General features: G+C 42.1%; 1 protein-coding gene across 1 annotated transcript in view; it reads right to left on the reverse strand.

Annotated features, from left to right (window-relative positions):
• Nucleotides 1-21148, reverse strand: part of LOC126175815 (protein fem-1 homolog A) — a 69406-nt gene extending 48258 nt beyond the window's left edge. Inside the window, exons 1-2 of the mRNA XM_049922805.1 lie at nt 19698-21148; nt 11137-11319 (exon numbers count right to left, since the gene is read on the reverse strand). Coding sequence (XP_049778762.1) covers nt 11137-11319; nt 19698-20909 — 1395 coding nt within the window. The 5' untranslated portion in view covers nt 20910-21148. The remainder of the gene's footprint in view (nt 1-11136; nt 11320-19697) is intronic.
• Nucleotides 21149-21357: the final 209 nt, after the last annotated feature.

Genomic DNA, 21357 nt, shown 5'->3' on the forward strand with positions numbered 1-21357 from the left:
TGACACACACACTTACTGAGTAGGATGTCGCACTGGTATGACAGTGGTAGTTCACCAGCTTCTGTGTAGACACTCACAATTGGGCTATTACGAAAGGCACCAGTGGTGAGACGGATCCCCAAATGGTGTACTGTATTTAGACAGCGTAAGATAGATGGCCGTGCAGAGGAGTAGACAATGCATCCATAATCCAACTTGGAGCGGATAAAGGCAGAGGACAGTCCGGTCAGCTCCCAAAGAGGTACCACTCAATGCACGAAGGACACTGAGGGACTTGGTGCAGCGTGCAGCCAGGTAGGATACATGGAGAGACCAATTGAGTTTCCTATCGAACATAAGCCCTAAGAATTTCAATGTAGCCACGAACAAGAGAGCATTTTGGCCCATTCACAAGGACGGTGGAAGAAATGCCTTGTACCGCCAGAAGTTGATGCAAACGGATTTGGTAGCAGAAAAATGGAGACCATTTGTGACACCCCACAAATAGAGACGGTCCAGACAATGCTGAAGACAGCATTACAGGAGACATGTCCGCTGGGAGCTGCAATAAATAGCAAAGTCATCAATGAAAAGAGAGCCGGAAATGCCAGCTGGAAGGCAGTCCATAATTGGGTTGATGGCTATGGCAAAGAGGAGGACACTCAGTACGGAGCCCTGAGGCACCCAGTTCTCCTGTGAAAAGGTGTGGGATAAGGAGGAACCCAGACGTACCTGGAAAACTCGGTCTGTTAAAAATTCCAGATGAAAGTGGGAAGACAACTGCGAAGGCCCCATGTGTGCATAATACGTAGAATTCCTGTCCACCAACAGGTATCAAAGGCTTTCTCCAAATCAAAGAATACGGCCACCGTTTGTCGCTTCTGCAGAAAATTATTCATGATGTACGTTGACAGGGTGACGAGATGATCAACTGCTGAGCGGCACTTTCGGAACCCACACGGAGCATTAGTGAGAAGATGGTGTGACTCCTGCCACCACACTAATCGACCATTGATCACGCATTCCATCATCTTACAAGCACTGCTAGTACGGGAAATTGGATGATAGCTGGAAGGAAGAGATTGATCTTTACCAGGCCTAGGTAGGGGAACAATAATAGCTTCATGCCAAAGTGTGGGAAATACACCGTCAGTCCAAATATGGTTGTAGGTATTGAGGAGGAAGTGTTTTCCCACAGCAGGAAGATTCTGCAGCATGAGGACACGGATTGTATCAGGCCCAGGAGCAGAAGACCTGGATGAGGAGAGAGCACACTCGAGCTCCCTCATAGTAAAAGAAGTATTGTAGCACTCTCGATTCAAAGAGAGAAAAAAGACTGCACGAGCCTCCTATGCCTGTTTCCGAGGATGGAAGGCAGGATGGTGGTGGGTGGAGCTTGAGACCTCCGCAAAGTATCGGCCCAAAGCGTTGGAAACATTGACAGGGTTGACTATGACGTTTCCCGTCACAGTCAGACCAGGGATCGGGGAGTGGGCCATAGTCCCAGAACGCTGGCGCAGGCCACCCAAAACTGTTGAACGAGCTGGTGAAGGAAACCCAGCATGCTTTCTTGCTCTCCTTAATAGTGCAACGGCACTGCACACGTAGTTGCTTGTAGCGGATGCAGTTTGTTAACGTAGGATGACGGTGAAAGACACTAAGCGCACATCGTTGGGCACGAATCGCAGTACCACACTCCACAGTTCACCAAGGGACTGAGACCTGATGGGGTGAAGTAATAGTATGAGGGATAGAGGATTCGGCAGCCGAGAGAATAACGTCCATGAGGTGCTCAACCTGATCATCACAGCTGGGAAACGGCCGTTCGTCAAAGATTGCCAAGGAGGAATATAGCCTCCAGTCAGCAAGACAGAATTTCCAATGAGTGGGCTGCTGTGGCAGGGTATTACTGTACACGCGAGTCACACAAGGGAACTGGTCACACAGGTAAGTATTGGAAAGAGCACACCACTCAAGACGTCGAGCGAGCTGGGCAGAACAGATTGAGAGGTCCAAGTGGGAATAAGTGTGCGTGGAATCAGAGAGAAACGTGGCTTCGCCGGTGTTAAGGCATACAAGATTACGATGATTAAGAACACATGCCAAAAGAGAACCTCTCGGGCAGGCGACAGGCGAGCCCCAAAGAGGATGATGGGCACTGGTGTCACCGAGGAACAGAAATGGTGGAGGAAGCTGAGCAACAAGCTGCGTCAGGTCCGCCCTAGTGACAGCAGAAGACGAAGGGACATAAATGGTGTAGAGGGAAATGGTAAATTTGGGAAGGAAAACACAGGCAGCAACTGCTTACAGGTGGGTGTGCAAGGGAATAGGACGATGACAGCCATCATCTCGTAGAAGCAGCATGACTCCACCATGAGCAGGAATCCCCGCTAAGGGGAAGGTCCATTTGTAGCAAAGTAAAATGGGAAAGAGCAAAATGGTCTTGAGGACGTAGCTTGATTTCTTGGAGACAGACTACAAGCGGAGATTGCGATCACAGGAGCAGCTGGAGGTCAGCCCTGTTAGACCGAAGGCCATGGATATCCCATTGTGAAAGGGCCATAAAATTTAGGAATACCAGAGAATGAAGAAGAAACACTCACCTCGAAGGCCACTTAAGGGCGAGTTGTCGAGGGAGGATGGCCACTGGAATCCACTGGAGGAGGATCTTTGTCCACCGACTCAGCGGGATCAACGGAGCTTCTCCGGTGTCAGTCAGTTGAAAAGGATCGATGAGTCGAAGAGGGCCGATGAGTCGGAGATGGGGAAGACTGTTTGCCTTTGGATGATTGTTTTGACTTTTGGTGATTGGCAGAAGAGCCAGACGCCTGTAAACTTGAGGTACGCAAGAAATCTTCCCAGGAATAATCCTTTTTGAATTGACAGTTCGCTGGCTGCGTTGCAACCGTCTTCGCCGGTGAGGGCGAAGAACGGGTAGCAGAATCTACAGCCCGGGAAGCGGGAGATGGGAGTGTTAGCTTGAAGGCAAGATGACTATGCCACCATCGAACTGAACTGTAAGTCACAAGTTTGTGTAGCCACATTTTTCATGGGACAGGGAGAGGCTAACACAGTGCTGTAGCTTCCAGACAAAGGGACATTTGGTTTACGGTCGCCAACAGTTTCCGGGCAACAGGAAAAGGTACCTTCTCCTTCACTCTTATCTCCTGAACAGCCCACCCATCTTGACAGATGGTACAAGAACGAGAAGAAGCAGCGTGTTCTCCATGACAATTAATGCAGCGGGGGGAAAGGAGGTGGACAAGCGCCCTCGTGTGCATCCCTGCTACAAGTGACACATTTTGGTGTGTTTTTACATGACGTTATGGTATGACTGAACTGGTGGCATTTATAACACCACAACAGACTGGGAATGTAAGGGGGCACAGAGATGACTTCATACCCCGCCTTTACCTCGGTAGGAAGTGTTGTTGTTGTTGTTGTTGTTGTTGTTGCTGTTGTGGTCTTCAGTCCAGAGACTGGTTTGATGCAGCTCTGCATGCTACTCTATCCTGTGCAAGCTTCTTCATCTCCCAGTACCTAATGCAACCTACATCCTTCTGAATCTGCTTGGTGTATTCATCTCTTGGTCTCCCTCTACAATTTTTACCCTCCACGCTGCCCTCCAATACTAAATTGGTGATACCTTGATGCCTCAGAACATGTCCTACCAACTGATCCCTTCTTCTAGTCACGTTGTGCCACAAAATTCTCTTCTCCCCAATCCTATTAAATACCTTCTCATTAGTTATGTGATCTACCCACCTAACCTTCAGCACTCTTCTGTAGCACCACATTTTGAAAGCTTCTATTCTCTTCTTGTCCAAACTATTTATCGTCCATACATGGCTACACTCCATACAAATACTTTCAGAAACGACTTCCTGACATTTAAGTCTATACTCGATGTTAACAAATTTCTCTTCTTCAGAAATACTTTCCTTGCCATTGCCAGTCTACATTTTATATCCTCTCTACTTCGACCATCATCAGTTACTTTGCTCCCCAAATAGCTAAACTTCTTCACTACTTTAAGTGTCTCATTTCCTAATCTAATTCCCTCAGCATCACCCGACTTAATTTGACTACATTCCATTATCCTCGTTTTGCTTTTGTTGATGTTCATCTTATATTCTCCTTTCAAGACACTGTCCATTCCATTCAACTGCTCTTCCAAGTCCTTTGCTGTTTCTGACAGGATTACAATGTCATCGGTGAACCTCAAGGTTTTTATTTCTTCTCCATGGATTTTAATACCTACTTTGAATTTTTCATTTGTTTCCTTCACTGCTTGCTCAATATACAGGTTGAATAACATCGGGGATAGGCTACAACCCTATCTCACTCCCTTCCCAACCACTGCTTCCCTTTCATGCCCCTCGACTCTTATAACTACCATATGCTTTCTGTACAAATTGTAAATAGCCTTTCGCTCCTTGTATTTTACCCCTGCCACCTTCAGAATTTGAAAGAGAGTATTCCAGTCAACATTGCCAAAAGCTTTCTCTAAGTCTACAAATGCTAGAAATGTAGGTTTGCCTTTCCTTAATCTAGCTTCTAAGATGAGTCATAGGGCCAGTATTGCCTCCCGTGTTCCAATATTTCTATGCAATCCAAACTGATCTTCCCCGAGGTCGGCTTCTACTAGTTTTTCCATTCGTCTGTAAAGAATTCGTATTATTATTTTGCATCCGTGACTTATTAAACTGATAGTTCGGTAATTTTCACATCTCTCAACAACTGCTTTCTTTGGGATTGGAATTATTATATTCTTCTTGAAGTCTGAAGGTTTTCGCCTGTCTCATACATCTTGCTCACCAGATGGTAGAGTTTTGTCAGGACTGGCTCTCCCAAGGCTGTCAGTACTTCTAATGGAATGTTGTCTACTCCCGCGGCCTAGTTTTGACTCGCGTCTTTCAGTGCTCTGTCAAACTCTTCACACAGTATCATATCTTCCATTTCATCTTCATCTACATCCTCTTCCATTTCCATAATATTGTCCAAGTACATCGCCCTTGTATAGACGCTCTATATACTCCTTCCATCTTTCTGCTTTCCCTTCTTTGGTTAGAACTGGGTTTCCATCTGAGCAAGTGGTTCTCTTTTCTCCAAAGGTCTCTCTAATTTTCCTATAGGCAGTATCTATCTTATCCCTAGTGACATAAGCCTCTACATCCTTACATTTGTCCTCTAGCCATCCCTGCTTAGCCATTTTGTACTTCATGTCTAACTCATTTTTGAGATGTTTGTATTCCTTTTTGCCTGCTTCATTTACTGCATTTTTATATTTTCTCCTTTCATCAGTTAAATTCAATATTTCTTCTGTTACCCAAGGATTTCCACTAGCCCTTGTCTTTTTACCTACTAGGTCCTCTGCTGCCTTCACTACTTCATCCCTCAAAGCTACCCATTCTTCTTCTACTGTATTTCTTTCCCCCATTCCTGTCAATTGTTCCCTTATGCTCTCCCTGAAACTCTGTACAACCTCTGGTTCTTTCAGTTTATCCAGGTCCCATCTCCTCAAATTCCCACCTTTTAGCAGTTTCTTCAGTTTTAATCTACAGTTCATAACCAATAGATTGTGGTCAGAGTCCACATCTGCCCCTGGAAATGTCTTACAATTTAAAACCTGGTTCCCAAATCTCTATCTTACCATTATATAATCTATCTGAAACCTGTCAGTATCTCCAGGCTTCTTCCATGAATACAACCTTCTTTTATGATTCTTGAACCAAGTGTTAGCTATGATTAAGTTGTGCTCTGTGGAAAATTCTACCAGGCGGCTTCCTCTTTCATTTCTTACCCCCGATGCATATTCACCTACTACGTTTCCTTCTCTCCCTTTTACTACTCTCGAATTGCAGTCACCCATAACTATTAGATTTTCGTCTCCCTTCACTACCTGAATAATTTTTTTTATCTCATCACATATTTCATCAATTTCTTCATCATCTGCAGAGCTAATTGGCATATAAACTTGTACTACTGTAGTAGGCGTGGGCTTCGTGTCTAGGTTGGCCACAATAATGCGTTCACTATGCTGTTTGTAGTAGCTTACCCGCACTCCTATTTTTTTTTATTCATTATTAAACCTACTCCTGCATTACCCCTATTTGATTTTGTATTTATAACCCTGTATTCACCTGACCAAAAGTCTTGTTCCTCCTGCCACCGAACTTCACTAATTCCCACTATATCTAACTTTAACTATCCATTTCCCTTTTTAAATTTTCTAGCCTACCTGCCCAATTAAGGGATCTGGCATTCCACGCTCTGATCCGTAGAACGCCAGTTTTCTTTCTCCTGATAACGACGTCATCTTGAGTAGTCCCCGCTCGGAGATCCGAATGGGGGGACTATTTTACCTCCAGAATATTTTACCCAAGAGGACGCCATCATCATTTAACCATACAGTAAAGCTGCACACCCGCAGGAAATATTACGGCTGTAGTTTCCCCTTGCTTTCAGCCGTTCGCAGTACCAGCACAGCAAGGCCATTTTGGTTAGTGTTACAAGGCCAGATCAGTCAATCATCCAGACTGTTGCCCCTGAACTACTGAAAAGGCTGCTGCCCCTCTTCAGGAACCACACGTTTGTCTGGCCTCTGAACAGATACCCCTCCATTGTGGTTGCACCTACAGTACAGTTATCTGTATCGCTGAGGCACGCAAGCCTTCCCCCATGGTTCATGGGGGGAAGTAGGAAGCGTTAACCGATCGAAAGTCAGGAACAATGTGCGAGTGGGCATCAAATCAGCAGCTTCCTTCTTCATAACTCTATAAACAGCAGTAGCGCCCGGACCCGATAGATAATTAATTATTTTGTCCTCCAGCAAACCATTCAACAGTCGTGTGCAGATAACACCACAGGATGAGATAAGTGTCCTGTGAGCCTCCACTTTTATAGGGTATTCGTGGAGAAGTTGGGCCTTGAGTAGTTTCTGGGCCTGGAGAGCACTATCAATTTCCAAAAGCAGAGTCCCATTGTGGAAACGGGAGCATGACTTCACAGGGCCGGCAATGCCATCCACGTCTTTCTGTATAACAAAGGGGTTTACAGTAGCAAAAGTCTTATTTTCGTCTAAATATGAGACTACTAGATATCGAGGCGCAACACATTGAGGCAGGAGCCTCATTCCACTTTCTTTTATGTGAAACACTCTGAGAAAGAGAAGGAAAATCAGTCATTGGAAAGAAGTCCCCCATGATTGCCAGCATCTCCGATGGTGCACTCCTTCCAGCAGGGGCCCTCCAATGGGGAGCCCCCCGCCTTATGTGATTGTCCTCACCTTAGGAGACACCTCCCAAACGAGACGGAGGGTCCAATTGGCAGAGGAGGAAGGTAGCAGCTCAGGCAATCACCCCTCCCTGAGTCTGGCCTGTACCAGAGGGTACGTGTGGGCCCTTCATGCCAACCCGGGGCTGGGAATTACCCATAACCCAGTCTCCTGCTACGCGTCAAATGCATGGGTGGCCATCAGGCACACACAGGGGGGGAGAAGAAAAGGTAAGAAGGAAAGTAAGAAAGAAAGAAAGAAAGAAAGAAAGAAAGAAAGAAAGAAAGAAAGAAAGAAAGAAAGGATGGCCTCATATGCTGCATCGGATGAAAAAGAGAGCAGAACAAGGAAAGGGGCTAGGAAAGAAAGGGACAAGGAAAGAGCAAAATGAAGAAAGGGCATCGCAGGCAAAGGGCGGCGCAGGCCAATGGCGGCGCAGGCAAAGGGCTGTGGTGTATAGTAAGGTGACGAAGTTGAGTGACTGTAGAAGGATACAAGATAAGACAAGATTTCAAGTTTATGTGATGAACGGCAGCTAGCTCTAAATGTAGAAAAATGTATGTTAATGTGGATAAGTAGGAAAAACAAACTGTAATGTTCGTACACAGCATTAGCAGTGTCCAGCTTGACACAGTCACGTCATTTAAATATTTGAATATTTGGTTGCAAGTGATATAAAATGGAATGAGCACGTGAGGATTGGTGAATGGTTGGGTTCAGTTTATTGAGAGAATTTTAGGAGAGTATAGATCATCTGTAAAGGAGACCATATTTAGGACTAGTGCGACCTATTCTTTAATACTTCGCATGTTTGGGATCAGGTCGGATTAAAGGAAGACATTAAAGCAATTCATAAGTGGGCTCCTAGATTTCATACTGGTAGGTTCAAACAACATTTAAGTGTTACGGAAGTGCTTCCAGAAGTCAAATGGGAATTCCTGGAGAGAAGGTGACATGCTATTCTAGGAACACTATTCAGACATGAGTCTTCAGTTTCTCCTGGCGTATTTCTTGTTGAAACAGTCCACAAGTGTACTGCTGGTCCATAGTGTCCAACGGGCACAATATTTCGGTGATCAGACATGTTTCCATCATAAGGTGTGCTGACGAACTGAGCTCCTGAGGGTGGGTGGCCATCTTAAATCCCCTCCCCTTGCAAAGCGTTCTCTCCACGATCTGCGCGTCAGCGGTCAGTGAGACGCTGGCATTGGCGTCTGTGTCATTGCCTCGTCTGCCCTAGTCGCCTGTTCGTTTCTTTTGCTGAGCGTCTTTTTAATTAGACGCAATGCAGGTTCCCATGCTCTGCTGAGGTTGTAGCCGCAATCTTTGTTGATGAATCCAACCCTGATACGAACTTCAATAGCCTCTCTAACGACATGAGCATTATTGGGAAGTGTCCAAGACGATCTCGGTTTGCAGAAGGCTGGCATATACCAGATTATGTGTCAATGTGGGAAGACATATATTTGACAGACAGTGTGCACCATCAAAGATCATTGGCGAGAACATCAGAGGCACACTCGACTAGGGTACCCCAAAAAGTCAGTGGTCGCAGAGCACTGTTTGTCTGAAAATCACGAAATGGACTACCAACATACCAGGGTCTTGGCACAGACATCTAAATACTAGGACAGCATTGTTAGAGAGGCTATCGAAATTCATACAATCGACGGACTCGTCAACCGAGATTGCTGCTACAACCTCAGCAGGGCACGGGGAAGCAGCACAGAGTCTAATTAAAAAGACGCTCAGCAAAGGAAATGAACGGGCGACTAGGGGGGACGAGGCAATTACACCGATGCCACCACAGATGCTGACCCCAGCATCTCACCGACCATTGACCATGGAGAGAACGCCTCGCTAGGGGAGGCGACTTAAGATGGCCACCCGCCCTCAGGAGCAAAGTTTGTCAGCACACCTGACGATGGCGACACGTCTGATTGCCAAAATATTGTGCCCGTTGGACACTATGGACTGGCAGTACACCCGTGAACTGTTCGAGCACTACTGAGACAATTTAGAGTACCGGCATTTGAAGCTGACAGTATACTGTTTCTACTGCCTCCAAAATATACTGCATATAAGGACCACAAAGATAAGACACGAGAAATTAGGGCTCATATGGAGCCATACAGACAGTTATTTTTATTTGCAAGTGGAACAAGAAAGGAAATGACTAGTAGGGGTATGGGGTATCTTCCACCATGCACCGTATGGTGGATTGCAAAGTATCAACGTAGATGTAGACCATGGATTTCACATTCTCAGTGACAAATGATGACATAATTCAAAGTGTGAGAGAAGAAACAGATGGCCAGGAGAATGACACTGTCACTGAACCAGAAATGGGACCATTAGCTGGCGACACATTTCCATATCCTGACACTGCACTAATATGGATGGAGTAGCAGCTTGAGTGTGGCTGTATACAGCTGCTCACCATCAAGCAGATGTGAGACTTGGTTGCAAGAAAATGACTGAAGACATCAAAACAACTGACACTGACTGATATATTCAACAATTGACACTGTATGTAACTACAGTACTGTATAAAATCCAAACAACATTGTTTTGTAGTCATTACATTAATAGTGCCGCAGTACACGCAGATGCACAAATTTTACTTTTATGTTTTTTAGTTTTTTAAGTAAGAAATGACATGCTTTCATGATTTATCCAATTATCTGGATCGGGTCCGGTCACGAGTTATCCAGATAATGGGAGTTCTTGGTACCATCACCCTCTGTTGTACGCAGATATAGCTAGTTAATACGCTGTGTGGACATCTGATCAACAAATGAAGTATTACCACACTTGGTTTAGGGCATGGAAATTGATTTTGAAGGTCAGTCTCTGTTTCCTCCACTTAGCTACAGTGAACAGCCTGATGGAATAGTGAATAGCTGCAAAATGAAATAAAATTCCACAGAAAGATATTAAGGACTTGGAAATGGCAACTTCCGTGATGAAAAGACCTACAGTCGGCAAACTTGAGGATGAAACTGAGCCTCAGGCATGAAGAAGATCCAAATATTGCAATCCTTCTGCACATATTCCTTGCAATAACGAGAGATTAGATGGTTTCGATCATTTCCCAGTCATCCATGATCAACCTTCTCCACAAATGTGTAGATTAATTTCGCATAACAGTAGAACCAAAATATGCTGTAAAAAAATGCAATGTACAGTTCTGGAATGTATAGTTAGTTATCTCTTCTGATACACAAAACAAGTACTTTCACATAGAGAAGTAATATTATCTTTGTTTGGTATATTATTATTAATCATTCCTCAATGACTGTCAACCTAAGGCATTAACTGAATACTTAAATTTGTATACACATAAATGAGTAATAAAATATGTAACTATTTTGGACAAGATAAATATGCAGTTCATCTGACAATCACAGTCCTGCACATATTTTGTAAATAAATCCTATCCACACAATCATGTGGGCCCTTTTTTTCTTCTACATATTTAATGAGAATAGACTTTGTTTAGTATCTTCTCTGACCTAGTTATAGACTATAAACTTTGGGATTGTTACTTTAGCAGCTGTTTGCCTCCCGTTGATTTCTTCAATAAGACTAAAATAGACATCTTCCCAACTCATCTGCAAAATTTTTCAAGCTGTCAAAAGACCAGTTCTCCCGGATTCAGAATTTGAAACCAACCACCGTTCGGCAGAGGTTCAGTATTCTACAACTGGAACACGGTAATACCACAAAAATTATTTCTAACAGGAAAGATAATAACATCTGACAAGGCAGCAAATTTGTCAGTTTAGAAAAACATGCACAATCAAGAAATACAACAATTCATTCTGCTGTACTCCCTATACATTATACCCTAATATACTGCATTTATCCTTTGTAATTACCTCAAGCAGTTTCCTCATATCTGGAAGTTCACGACCAAGCAACTGAAATACAGCAGCCACATCTTCAAAGCGAGGTTCTCCTTCTGGCTGTCCAGCACCAAGCACTTCAAGATTCTTCTCATTCAAGTCAACAAACAGGCGAACAAGGGCTTGTGCAGTGAAGCAAGTATCGTTATACAAAATCTGTCAGACGAAAGAAATAACAATGTTACACCAATAACAGACAAGTCAATAAACCAGTTTTAATCATCTGAGAGTGACCATAAAAATAGTTACCAAGATATTCTTCAACAACTGTTCACATTTTTGGAGATTCAAATAGTTACAGAAGTTCACTTCTAGAGGAGGTCATATCATAATCAATGTGATATCATCCATTGTAATAGAGTGATCTGTATACTCCAGCAGAGACACTGGGAATTTTTCAATGCAATAATTTCTTGAAAATGAGAAGGATGTGCTCACTGCAAGTAGCATAACTGCCTAGATACCTAATGCCTAAACAAAACGTCTGAATGAATAATTCCTATGTACTTCATATCAACCTATAATGCAGCATAGGAAGAACTTTTCCACTATCGTGACTACAGGTATTGCGAGTTAACAGCAACATTAAAAATCCAACAGAAACATAAAAATGAGTAAAAAATTTTACTTTATGTCACTAAGTTGTCCGTTTCATATGGCAAATAGTGGTGATTTTATGGTTTGAACAGTGTAAAGTTGTTTTAGAGTATGTACTTGCCTCTCGGCATAATGATTGCTCGAGCCTGGTGTATGATTATTTTGAAGCCCTGGCTGAACACATCCCAAAAAATAACGTACATGTTTTAATCTTCTTGGAACATATCCATTGATAATGAATGTACGACATGATTTCTGCACATTTAAGAATGGCAGACAGGTAAAGTGCACAAAATAAAGAAGGGCAGATAGAGGTTCACATCTGTCAATGACAAATTCATCAGAGTCTGTGTACACACCTCTATTGGGCAAGGATGGAGCAGGAAAATGGTCATGCATCTCAAATGTGACTGCCTCAGCCACGTTATTTCTATCTGTACAAATCGAAGGGGGGCCCTTTTGGAAGTGATGGAAGAAAAAATGGACCTGGGAGTAAAAGAAAGACACCATCAAGCTAACGACAACGCTGCCTAAATTATTTTGTAATAAAGTAAGTTTCATTCTTATTGACTTTCTCTGTTTGTCCTCAAAGTTGACAGTTATCTTTACAGCAACCATGAGTTAGTCTCATTCTTTTAACTATAGTAGTCATGTTATGTCCTCAATATTAAATAACACTCACACTTAGTACACTCCACCCTCTTTCCTGATACTAGATGGTATAGGCTTACCACAGTCATGTGTGATGTTATCACTCTTACAGCACATAACTGAATAAGTGTGAATTTTCAAGGTTAAGATTAGTGAAAAACCAGTTAATCAGAGCTTCCACTCTCACAAGTGGACTGTCCAGCATGTGTCACAACAAAGAGTTAATCTCATTTGTATTTTGAGTGTACATATTTAATCCATTATCTGGCTCTGTCCACAGTTAATTTGACTGTTGGTGCCCAAATCATGTAAAAACAAATATTCCACTTCAGTATTTCACTCACTATTTGACTGAGCCTTATCCAACAAGTAATAGAGTGCTGTTGCGGCAATACTGTAATGGCACTTGATGGACATCAACTTGTTTATAGATGACACTAGCATAATAATCAGTGACGTAAAGGCATCTCCGTTGCCTGCTACCAATCAAATCCTTAAGAGCATAGATTCGAGGTTCAGCACTTCACTTACCGTAAAAATAAATAAATAAATAAATAAATAAATAGACCTCCCCATGAACCATGGACCTTGCCGTTGGTGGGGAGGCTTGCGTGCCTCAGCGATACAGATAGCCGTACCGTAGGTACAACCACAACGGAGGAGTATCTGTTGAGAGGCCAGACAAACGTGTGGTTCCTGAAGAGGGGCAGCAGCCTTTTCAGTAGTTGCAAGGGCAACAGTCTGGATGATTGACTGATCTGGCCTTGTAACAATAACCAAAACAGCCTTGCTGTGCTGGTACTGCGAACGGCTGAAAGCAAGGGGAAACTACAGCCGTAATATTTCCTGAGGGCGTGCAGCTTTACTATATGGTTAAATGATGATGGCGTCCTCTTGGGTAAAATATTCCGGAGGTAAAATAGTCCCTCATTCGGACCTCCGGGCGGGGACTACTCAAGAGGATGTCGTTATCAGGAGAAAGAAAACTGGCGTTCTACGGATCAGAGCGTGGAATGTCAGATCCCTTAATCGGGCAGGTAGGCTAGAAAATTTAAAAAGGGAAATGGATAGGTTAAAGTTAGATATAGTGGGAATTAGTGAAGTTCGGTGGCAGGAGGAACAAGACTTCTGGTCAGGTGACTACAGGGTTATAAACACAAAGTCAAATAGGGGTAATGCAGGAGTAGGTTTAATAATGAATAGGAAAATAGGAATGCGGGTAAGCTACTACAAACAGCATAGTGAACGCATTATTGTGGCCAAGATAGATACGAAGCCCACACCTACTACAGTCGTACAAGTTTATATGCCAACTAGCTCTGCAGATGACGAAGAAATTGAAGAAATGTATGATGAAATAAAAGAAATTATTCAGATAGTGAAGGGAGACGAAAATTTAATAGTCATGGGTGACTGGAATTCGAGTGTAGGAAAAGAGAGAGAAGGAAGCGTAGTAGGTGAATATGGATTGGGGCTAAGAAATGAAAGAGGAAGCCGCCTGGTAGAATTTTGCACAGAGCACAACTTAATCATAGCTAACACTTGGTTTAAGAATCATGATAGAAGGTTGTATACATGGAAGAACCCTGGAGATACTAAAAGGTATCAGATAGATAATATAATGGTAAGACAGAGATTTAGGAACCAGGTTTTAAATTGTAAGACATTTCCAGGGGCAGATGTGGACTCTGACAACAATCTATTGGTTATGACCTGTAGATTAAAACTGAAGAAACTGCAAAAAGGTGGGAATTTAAGGAGATGGGACCTGGATAAACTGAAAGAACCAGAGGTTGTACAGAGTTTCAGGTAGAGCATAAGGGAACAATTGACAGCAATGGGGGAAAGAAATACAGTAGAAGAAGAATGGGTAGCTTTGAGGGATGAAGTAGTGAAGGCAGCAGAGGATCAAGTAGGTAAAATGACGAGGGCTAGTAGAAATCCTTGGGTAACAGAAGAAATATAGAATTTAATTGATGAAAGGAGAAAATATAAAAATGCAGTAAATGAAGCAGGCAAAAAGGAATACAAACGTCTCAAAAATGAGATCGACAGGAAGTGCAAAATGGCTAAGCAGGCATGGCTAGAGGACAAATGTAAGGATGTAGAGGCTTATCTCACTAGGGGTAAGATACAGGGTGTTTCAAAAATGACCGGTATATTTGAAACGGCAATAAAAACTAAACGAGCAGCGATAGAAATACACCGTTTGTTGCAATATGCTTGGGACAACAATACATTTTCAGGCGGACCAACTTTCGAAATTACAATAGTTACAATTTTCAACAACAGATGGCGCTGCAAGTGATGTGAAAGATATAGAAGACAACGCAGTCTGTGGGTGCGCCATTCTGTACGTCGTCTTTCTGCTGTAAGCATGTGCTGTTCACAACGTGCAAGTGTGGTTTATTCCTTAGAACAGAGGATTTTTCTGGTGTTGGAATTCCACCGCCTAGAACACAGTGTTGTTGCAACAAGACGAAATTTTCAACAGAGGTTTAATGTAACCAAAGGACCGAAAAGTGATACAATAAAGGATCTGTTTGAAAAATTGCAACGGACTGGGAACGTGATGGATGAACGTGCTGGAAAGGTAGGGCGACCGCGTATGGCAACCACAGAGGGCAACGCGCAGCTAGTGCAGCAGGTGATCCAACAGCGGCCTAAGGTTTCCGTTCGCCGTGTTGCAGCTGCGGTCCAAATGACGCCAACGTCCACGTATCGTCTCATGTGCCAGAGTTTACACCTCTATCCATACAAAATTCAAACGCAGCAACCCCTCAGCGCCGCTACCATTGCTGCACGAGAGACATTCGCTAACGATATAGTGCACAGGATTGATGACGGCGATATGCATGTGGGCAGCATTTGGTTTACTGACGAAGCTTATTTTTACCTCGACGGCTTCGTCAATAAACAGAACTGGCGCATATGGGGAACCGAAAAGCCCCATGTTGCAGTCCCATCGTCCCTGCATCCTCAAAAAGTACTGGTCTGGGCCGCCATTTCTTCCAAAGGAATCATTGGCCCATTTTTCAGATCCGAAACGATTACTGCATCACGCTATCTGGACATTCTTCGTGAATTTGTGGCGGTACAAACTGCCTTAGACGACACTGCGAACACCTCGTGGTTTATGCACGATGATGCCCGGCCACATCGCACGGCCGACGTCTTTAATTTCCTGAATGAATATTTCGATGATCGTGTGATTGCTTTGGGCTATCCGAAACATACAGGAGGCGGCGTGGATTGGCCTCCTTATTCGCCAGACATGAACCCCTGTGACTTCTTTCTGTGGGGACACTTGAAAGACCAGGTGTACCGCCAGAATCCAGAAACAATTGAACAGCTGAAGCAGTACATCTCATTTGCATTTGAAGCCATTCCGCCAGACACGTTGTCAAAGGTTTCGGGTAATTTTATTCAGAGACTACGCCATATTATTGCTACGCATGGTGGATATGTGGAAAATATCGTACTATAGAATTTCCCAGACCGCAGCGCCATCTGTTGTTGAAAATTGTAACTACTGTAATTTCGAAAGTTTGTCTGCCTGAAAATGTACTGTTGTCGCAAGCATATTGAAACAAACGGTGTATTTCTATCGCTGCTCGTTTAGTTTTTATTGCCGTTTCAAATATACCGGTCATTTTTGAAACACCCTGTAGATACTGCCTACAGGAAAATTAAAGAGACCTTTGGAGATAAGAGAACCACTTGTATGAACATCAAGAGCTCAGATGGAAACCCAGTTCTAAGCAAAGAAGGGAAAGCAGATAGGTGGAAGGAGTATATAGAGGGTCTATACAAGGGCGATGCACTTGAGGACAATATTATGGAAATGGAAGAGGATGTAGATGAAGATGAAATGGGAGATACGATACTGCGTGAAGAGTTTGACAGAGCACTGAAAGACCTGAGTCGAAACAAGGCCCCCAGAGTAGACAACATTCCATTGGAACTACTGACGGCCTTAGGAGAGCCAGTCCTGACAAAACTCTACCATCTGGTGAGCAAGATGTATGAAACAGGCGAAATACCCTCAGACTTCAAGAAGAATATAATAATTCCAATCCCAAAGAAAGCAGGTGTTGACAGATGTGAAAATTACCGGACAATCAGCTTAATAAGCCACAGCTGCAAAGTACTAACACGAATTCTTTACAGACGAATGGAAAAACTAGTAGAAGCCGACCTCGTGGAAGATCAGTTTGGATTCCGTAGAAATACTGGAACACGTGAGGCAATACTGACCTTACGACTAATCTTAGAAGAAAGATTAAGGAAAGGCAAACCTACGTTTCTAGCATTTGTAGACTTAGAGAAAGCTTTTGACAATGTTGACTGGAATACTCTCTTTCAAATTCTGAAGGTGGCAGGGGTAAAATACAAGGAGCGAAAGGCTATATACAATTTGTGCAGAAACCAGATGGCAGTTATAAGAGTCGAGGGACATGAAAGGGAAGCAGTGGTTGGGAAGGGAGTGAGACAGGGTTGTAGCCTCTCCCCGATGTTATTCAATCTGTATATTGAGCAAGCAGTAAAGGAAACAAAAGAAAAATTTGGAGTAGGTATCAAAATCTATGGAGAAGAAATAAAAACTTTGAGGTTTGACGATGACATTGTAATTCTGTCAGAGACAGCAAAGGACTTGGAAGAGCAGTTGAACGGAATGGATGGTGTCTTGAAGGGAGGATATAAGATGAACATCAACAAAAGCAAAACGAGGATAATGGAATGTAGTCGAATTAAGTTGGGTGATGCTGAGGGAATTAGATTAGAAAATGAAACACTTAAAGTAGTAGAGGAGTTTTGCTATTTGGGGAGCAAAATAACTGATGATGGTCGAAGTAGAGAGGATATCAAATGTAGACTGGCAATGGCAAGGGAAGTGTTTCTGAAGAAGAGAAATTTGTTAACATCGAGTATAGATTTAAGTGTCAGGAAGTCATTTCTGAAAGTATTTGTATGGAGTGTAGCCATGTATGGAAATGAAACATGGACGGTAAATAGTTTGGACAAGAAGAGAATAGAAGCTTTTGAAATGTGGTGCTACAGAAGAATGCTGAAGATTAGATGGGTAGATCACGTAACTAATGAGGAAGTATTGAATAGGATTCGGGAGAAGAGAAGTTTGTGGCACAACTTGAACAGAAGAAGGGATCAGTTGGTAGGACATGTTCTGAGGCATCAAGGGATCACCAATTTAGTATTGGAGGGCAGCGTGGAGGCTAAAAATCGTAGGGGGAGACCAAGAGATGAATACACTAAGCAGATTAAGAAGGATGTAGGTTGCAATAGGTACTGGGAGATGAAGAAGCTTGCACGGGATAGAGTAGCATGGAGAGCTGCATCAAACCAGTCTCAGGACTGAAGACCACAACAACAACAACAACAACAAATAAATAGAAAAAAAATGCATATGACATAGAAAAACGAATAAAAATCAAGACCTAAATTTGATGTTTGGTGGTAATGAATAAGAAACAGAACACAATATCAAATTGTTATAAACGTACCACCGAAGTCTAATCAGAAATGGCATGTAGGAACTTTCTCACACATAATTCAACCTATTTTGCCCAGAGAACAAAACCATATACATACAACAGAATGCAATACTTTGATTACTTCCAGTCCATTAGTTTAACTGAAGAATATCATTCCATGAATTACAGCAGAAGTTTCAAAAAACATTTACATTACTGATATATTCCATTTGAAACATGTCATTATATACAGAAACACTCCACAACTCTATTCAACAAGTTACATACTCAGTAAATTATCCAAAAATATAAAGTGTAAGTTAATTATCTAAGCCAATCATGCAGACAAGCAAATTGGCTCTGACTGTCATAGCTACAATGTTTACAATTTAAGGACCCACCAGAACAAATGAATAAAACTAACTCTATAAATTGTTGATAGTGAACTGTAACCAGCCACAAATTGGTTTTATGTTACTTTATTCAAAAAAGTACCGTTACCAGTTTTGAAAATTTTAGAATTCATCATCAGATGGTTTTTTCATGCTTTCTGATGATGAATTGAAAAAATTCTGGACCTGATAATGGTACTTTTTGAATAAAGCAATGTAAAACCAATTTGTGGCTGGTTGCTGTTCACCATCAACAATTTATTTTACATAACAGCCAGTCTCCAACCATGTCTGTCTATGACAATATTGCAAAAAATTATTCTTATTCAATGCATTTCAAGTGCAAGTCAACTGCTTGGATGTGGGGATGGAATAACTGAAAACAATTCTACTTAAGAAATTTAAATGACCACTTCTGCACTCTACTAGTTAGTACAGCTGCCTTCAGCTGCAAAAACATGTTTTTAATTGCTAGTACCTCATCAGATTTTTTCTGTGGTATGGAGGCCTGGCAGAGTCAATTCATCCTTGGGATGCCAAATGTAGAGCTGTTTGAAAAAAGAAGCCACAGCCATCACCAGGATTGATCTATTGGTAGTAATGGCTAGAGGGATCGGCAATATGCTGATCATATGCCCCAAGATCATAGATCATTCCTCTTATTGCTTTGTATGCAGCAATCGTCCAGTTAGAACATGCCTAAGGTCTGTCTAATCCTTCAGTGGTATTTACAGTTACCTCTGCAAACAATTTTTTGTTTCAGTATCTGCTTGTTTGGGAAAGTTTATATATATATATATATATATATATATATATATATATATATATATGAAGTATGATAAAGAGTAGCAAAACCTGGTACATAATGTAGTGCTTGGGGTTTTGAACATTTACTAAGTAGCACTCACAGTGGCCTTGTTAATACTTCCCAGAGGTGCACTCTGCATAAACAGACTTAATTTTTCCCCCGATTTCCCTAAATTGTTGATTATAAATGCTGGTATGAGTCCAGTTTAAAAGCCGCAGCTATTTCTAACTTATTTTATGCTAATGAGAATATTACAAAAAAGGATAAATTGTAATAATGTTTGATTTTATTTAATGTTAAATTTGGGGTATCTTCCTACATTTTCATTACATATCTAAGCAGATATATATTTGAAATGTCCTGTATTATTGTGCTGAATGGTATTTGAAACCTTAATGCAACATACGAATATTCAAACTGTCTGTCACAGGAGTAAATCATTCAGAATAATACCACTGAGAGAATACGTTAAATTGATACTTAATACATATAACAAATGAATTAAATTAATGGAGGAAAGCCTGTAGCTTATGACAAATTTTGTATACACTATAAACATTTCGTACGTGTAGAAAAAATATTTACTGAACTTACGGTGTCTTTCTCCACTCTTATTTCCAAAGCACGTCGCCACAGGTCTATACAACACTGATATCTCAGTGCATCGGCATACGCTGCACCCCGATACATCAACCTAAACAATGTATCTTTATGATGAGGTCCTAAGATTCGTTCGCATATCAGCAAACTCTGGTACCGCATTGCATCCAGATCAAAGGATATATTCATAAGATCTTCGAACGTTCTGAATTCTGTGGCGTATCGGAAGGCTGCTCGTGGAGGCATGAGAGGACGCTTTGGAAGAGGTTCACCATCGACTCCGTGAGTAAAGCGAATTCTCGTAGCAATTCGCCAATGCTTCAGAGCTGTGGATGTATCGTTATGTTCATCAAGAAATGTTGACCCCATTAGCTCGTGAGCATTTGCTAACGCTTCAGGATCATACTTTACACGGTATATCAAATAATCGAAAATTTGGACAGCTCCCTTTAAACACGCTGTCTGGAGCGCATCATCATTGTATCTACTTCTAGCATGTGGATCCGCACCATGATCTAGCAACAACTTCGTGGTCTCAAAACGATGTTCCTGAATGGCATAATGCAGTGCCGTTTTGTTTTGAATGTCACGCGTATTCACAGATGCGCCGTTTTGCAACAGATATAAACAAAGCTGCACGCTCTGAACAGAATTGATAAGACAAGTACCACCATTATAATTTGGTCTTAGTATATCTGCACCATGTTCTACCAAATATGATACTATCTCCAGATGTGTCATGAAGCAGGCACTACGTACAGGAGTTGATCCAGAATCAGAAATAGCATTGATATCAGCACCATGTTCCACCAAACACTTTATTACTGGAAGCCGACCAGTAACAGCAGCACACCACAATGGAGTCACACAGTGAACAGAGTGATCATCAGGCACTTCATAGAGTCCTTTTTGTTCTACATCTGCGTCACATAATGTTATTAAATATTCGACGATTTCCACATGACCCCTTTTGCAGGCAATAAACAACGGCGCACAACCATCTTTCAGACGACACACAATTTCCTTTCTTTCTTCTCGACTGAACTTTTCCAGTTTAGTTCTTAATTGATAGGACAACCTAGCACCTGGAGCTGCATGTTTACATTCTTGCATAAGGTCATTGAACAGTGCATCCTTTTGGTTAGACAGGTCCAGCTTTCCTGTGAACCACATATCCAACCGTTTTCCCAAACTTCTGCTCAGCATAAGAAATGGCTTAATTTTCACCTCAATTATTTTTACTCTATCACAACCATGAAAACTGACACCATCACATGCAAGTTTTAAATTTAGCACATGACTGGCAGCATGATTCTTAGGTTCGTATTCGCACTACAGGATGGACAGGAAAATACACAAATAGGAAGCAACACACTGTACAACACAACAACAACTCCACAACTACTCGCACTACTCACTACCAGACGCACTTCACGACTAGACGCTTTTGGTGTCTACAGTCAATACGCACTACCAACATAAGCACACAAATATACTGTTTCAGAGATATAACATTTTACATAGTGGAATTTTACGGATTTTCACTAGTCAATTTAGCATTACTTTCAGCAATTGTTTTATGTCCTTGTTACTATAGGCAACAACATGTTTTTCGCTTCTAATATTCGTTACATTTATCTTTGGAAAGTGAAGT

The sequence above is a fragment of the Schistocerca cancellata genome, chromosome 3 (genome assembly GCF_023864275.1).
Source record: "Schistocerca cancellata isolate TAMUIC-IGC-003103 chromosome 3, iqSchCanc2.1, whole genome shotgun sequence".
Taxonomy (NCBI): domain Eukaryota; kingdom Metazoa; phylum Arthropoda; class Insecta; order Orthoptera; family Acrididae; genus Schistocerca; species Schistocerca cancellata.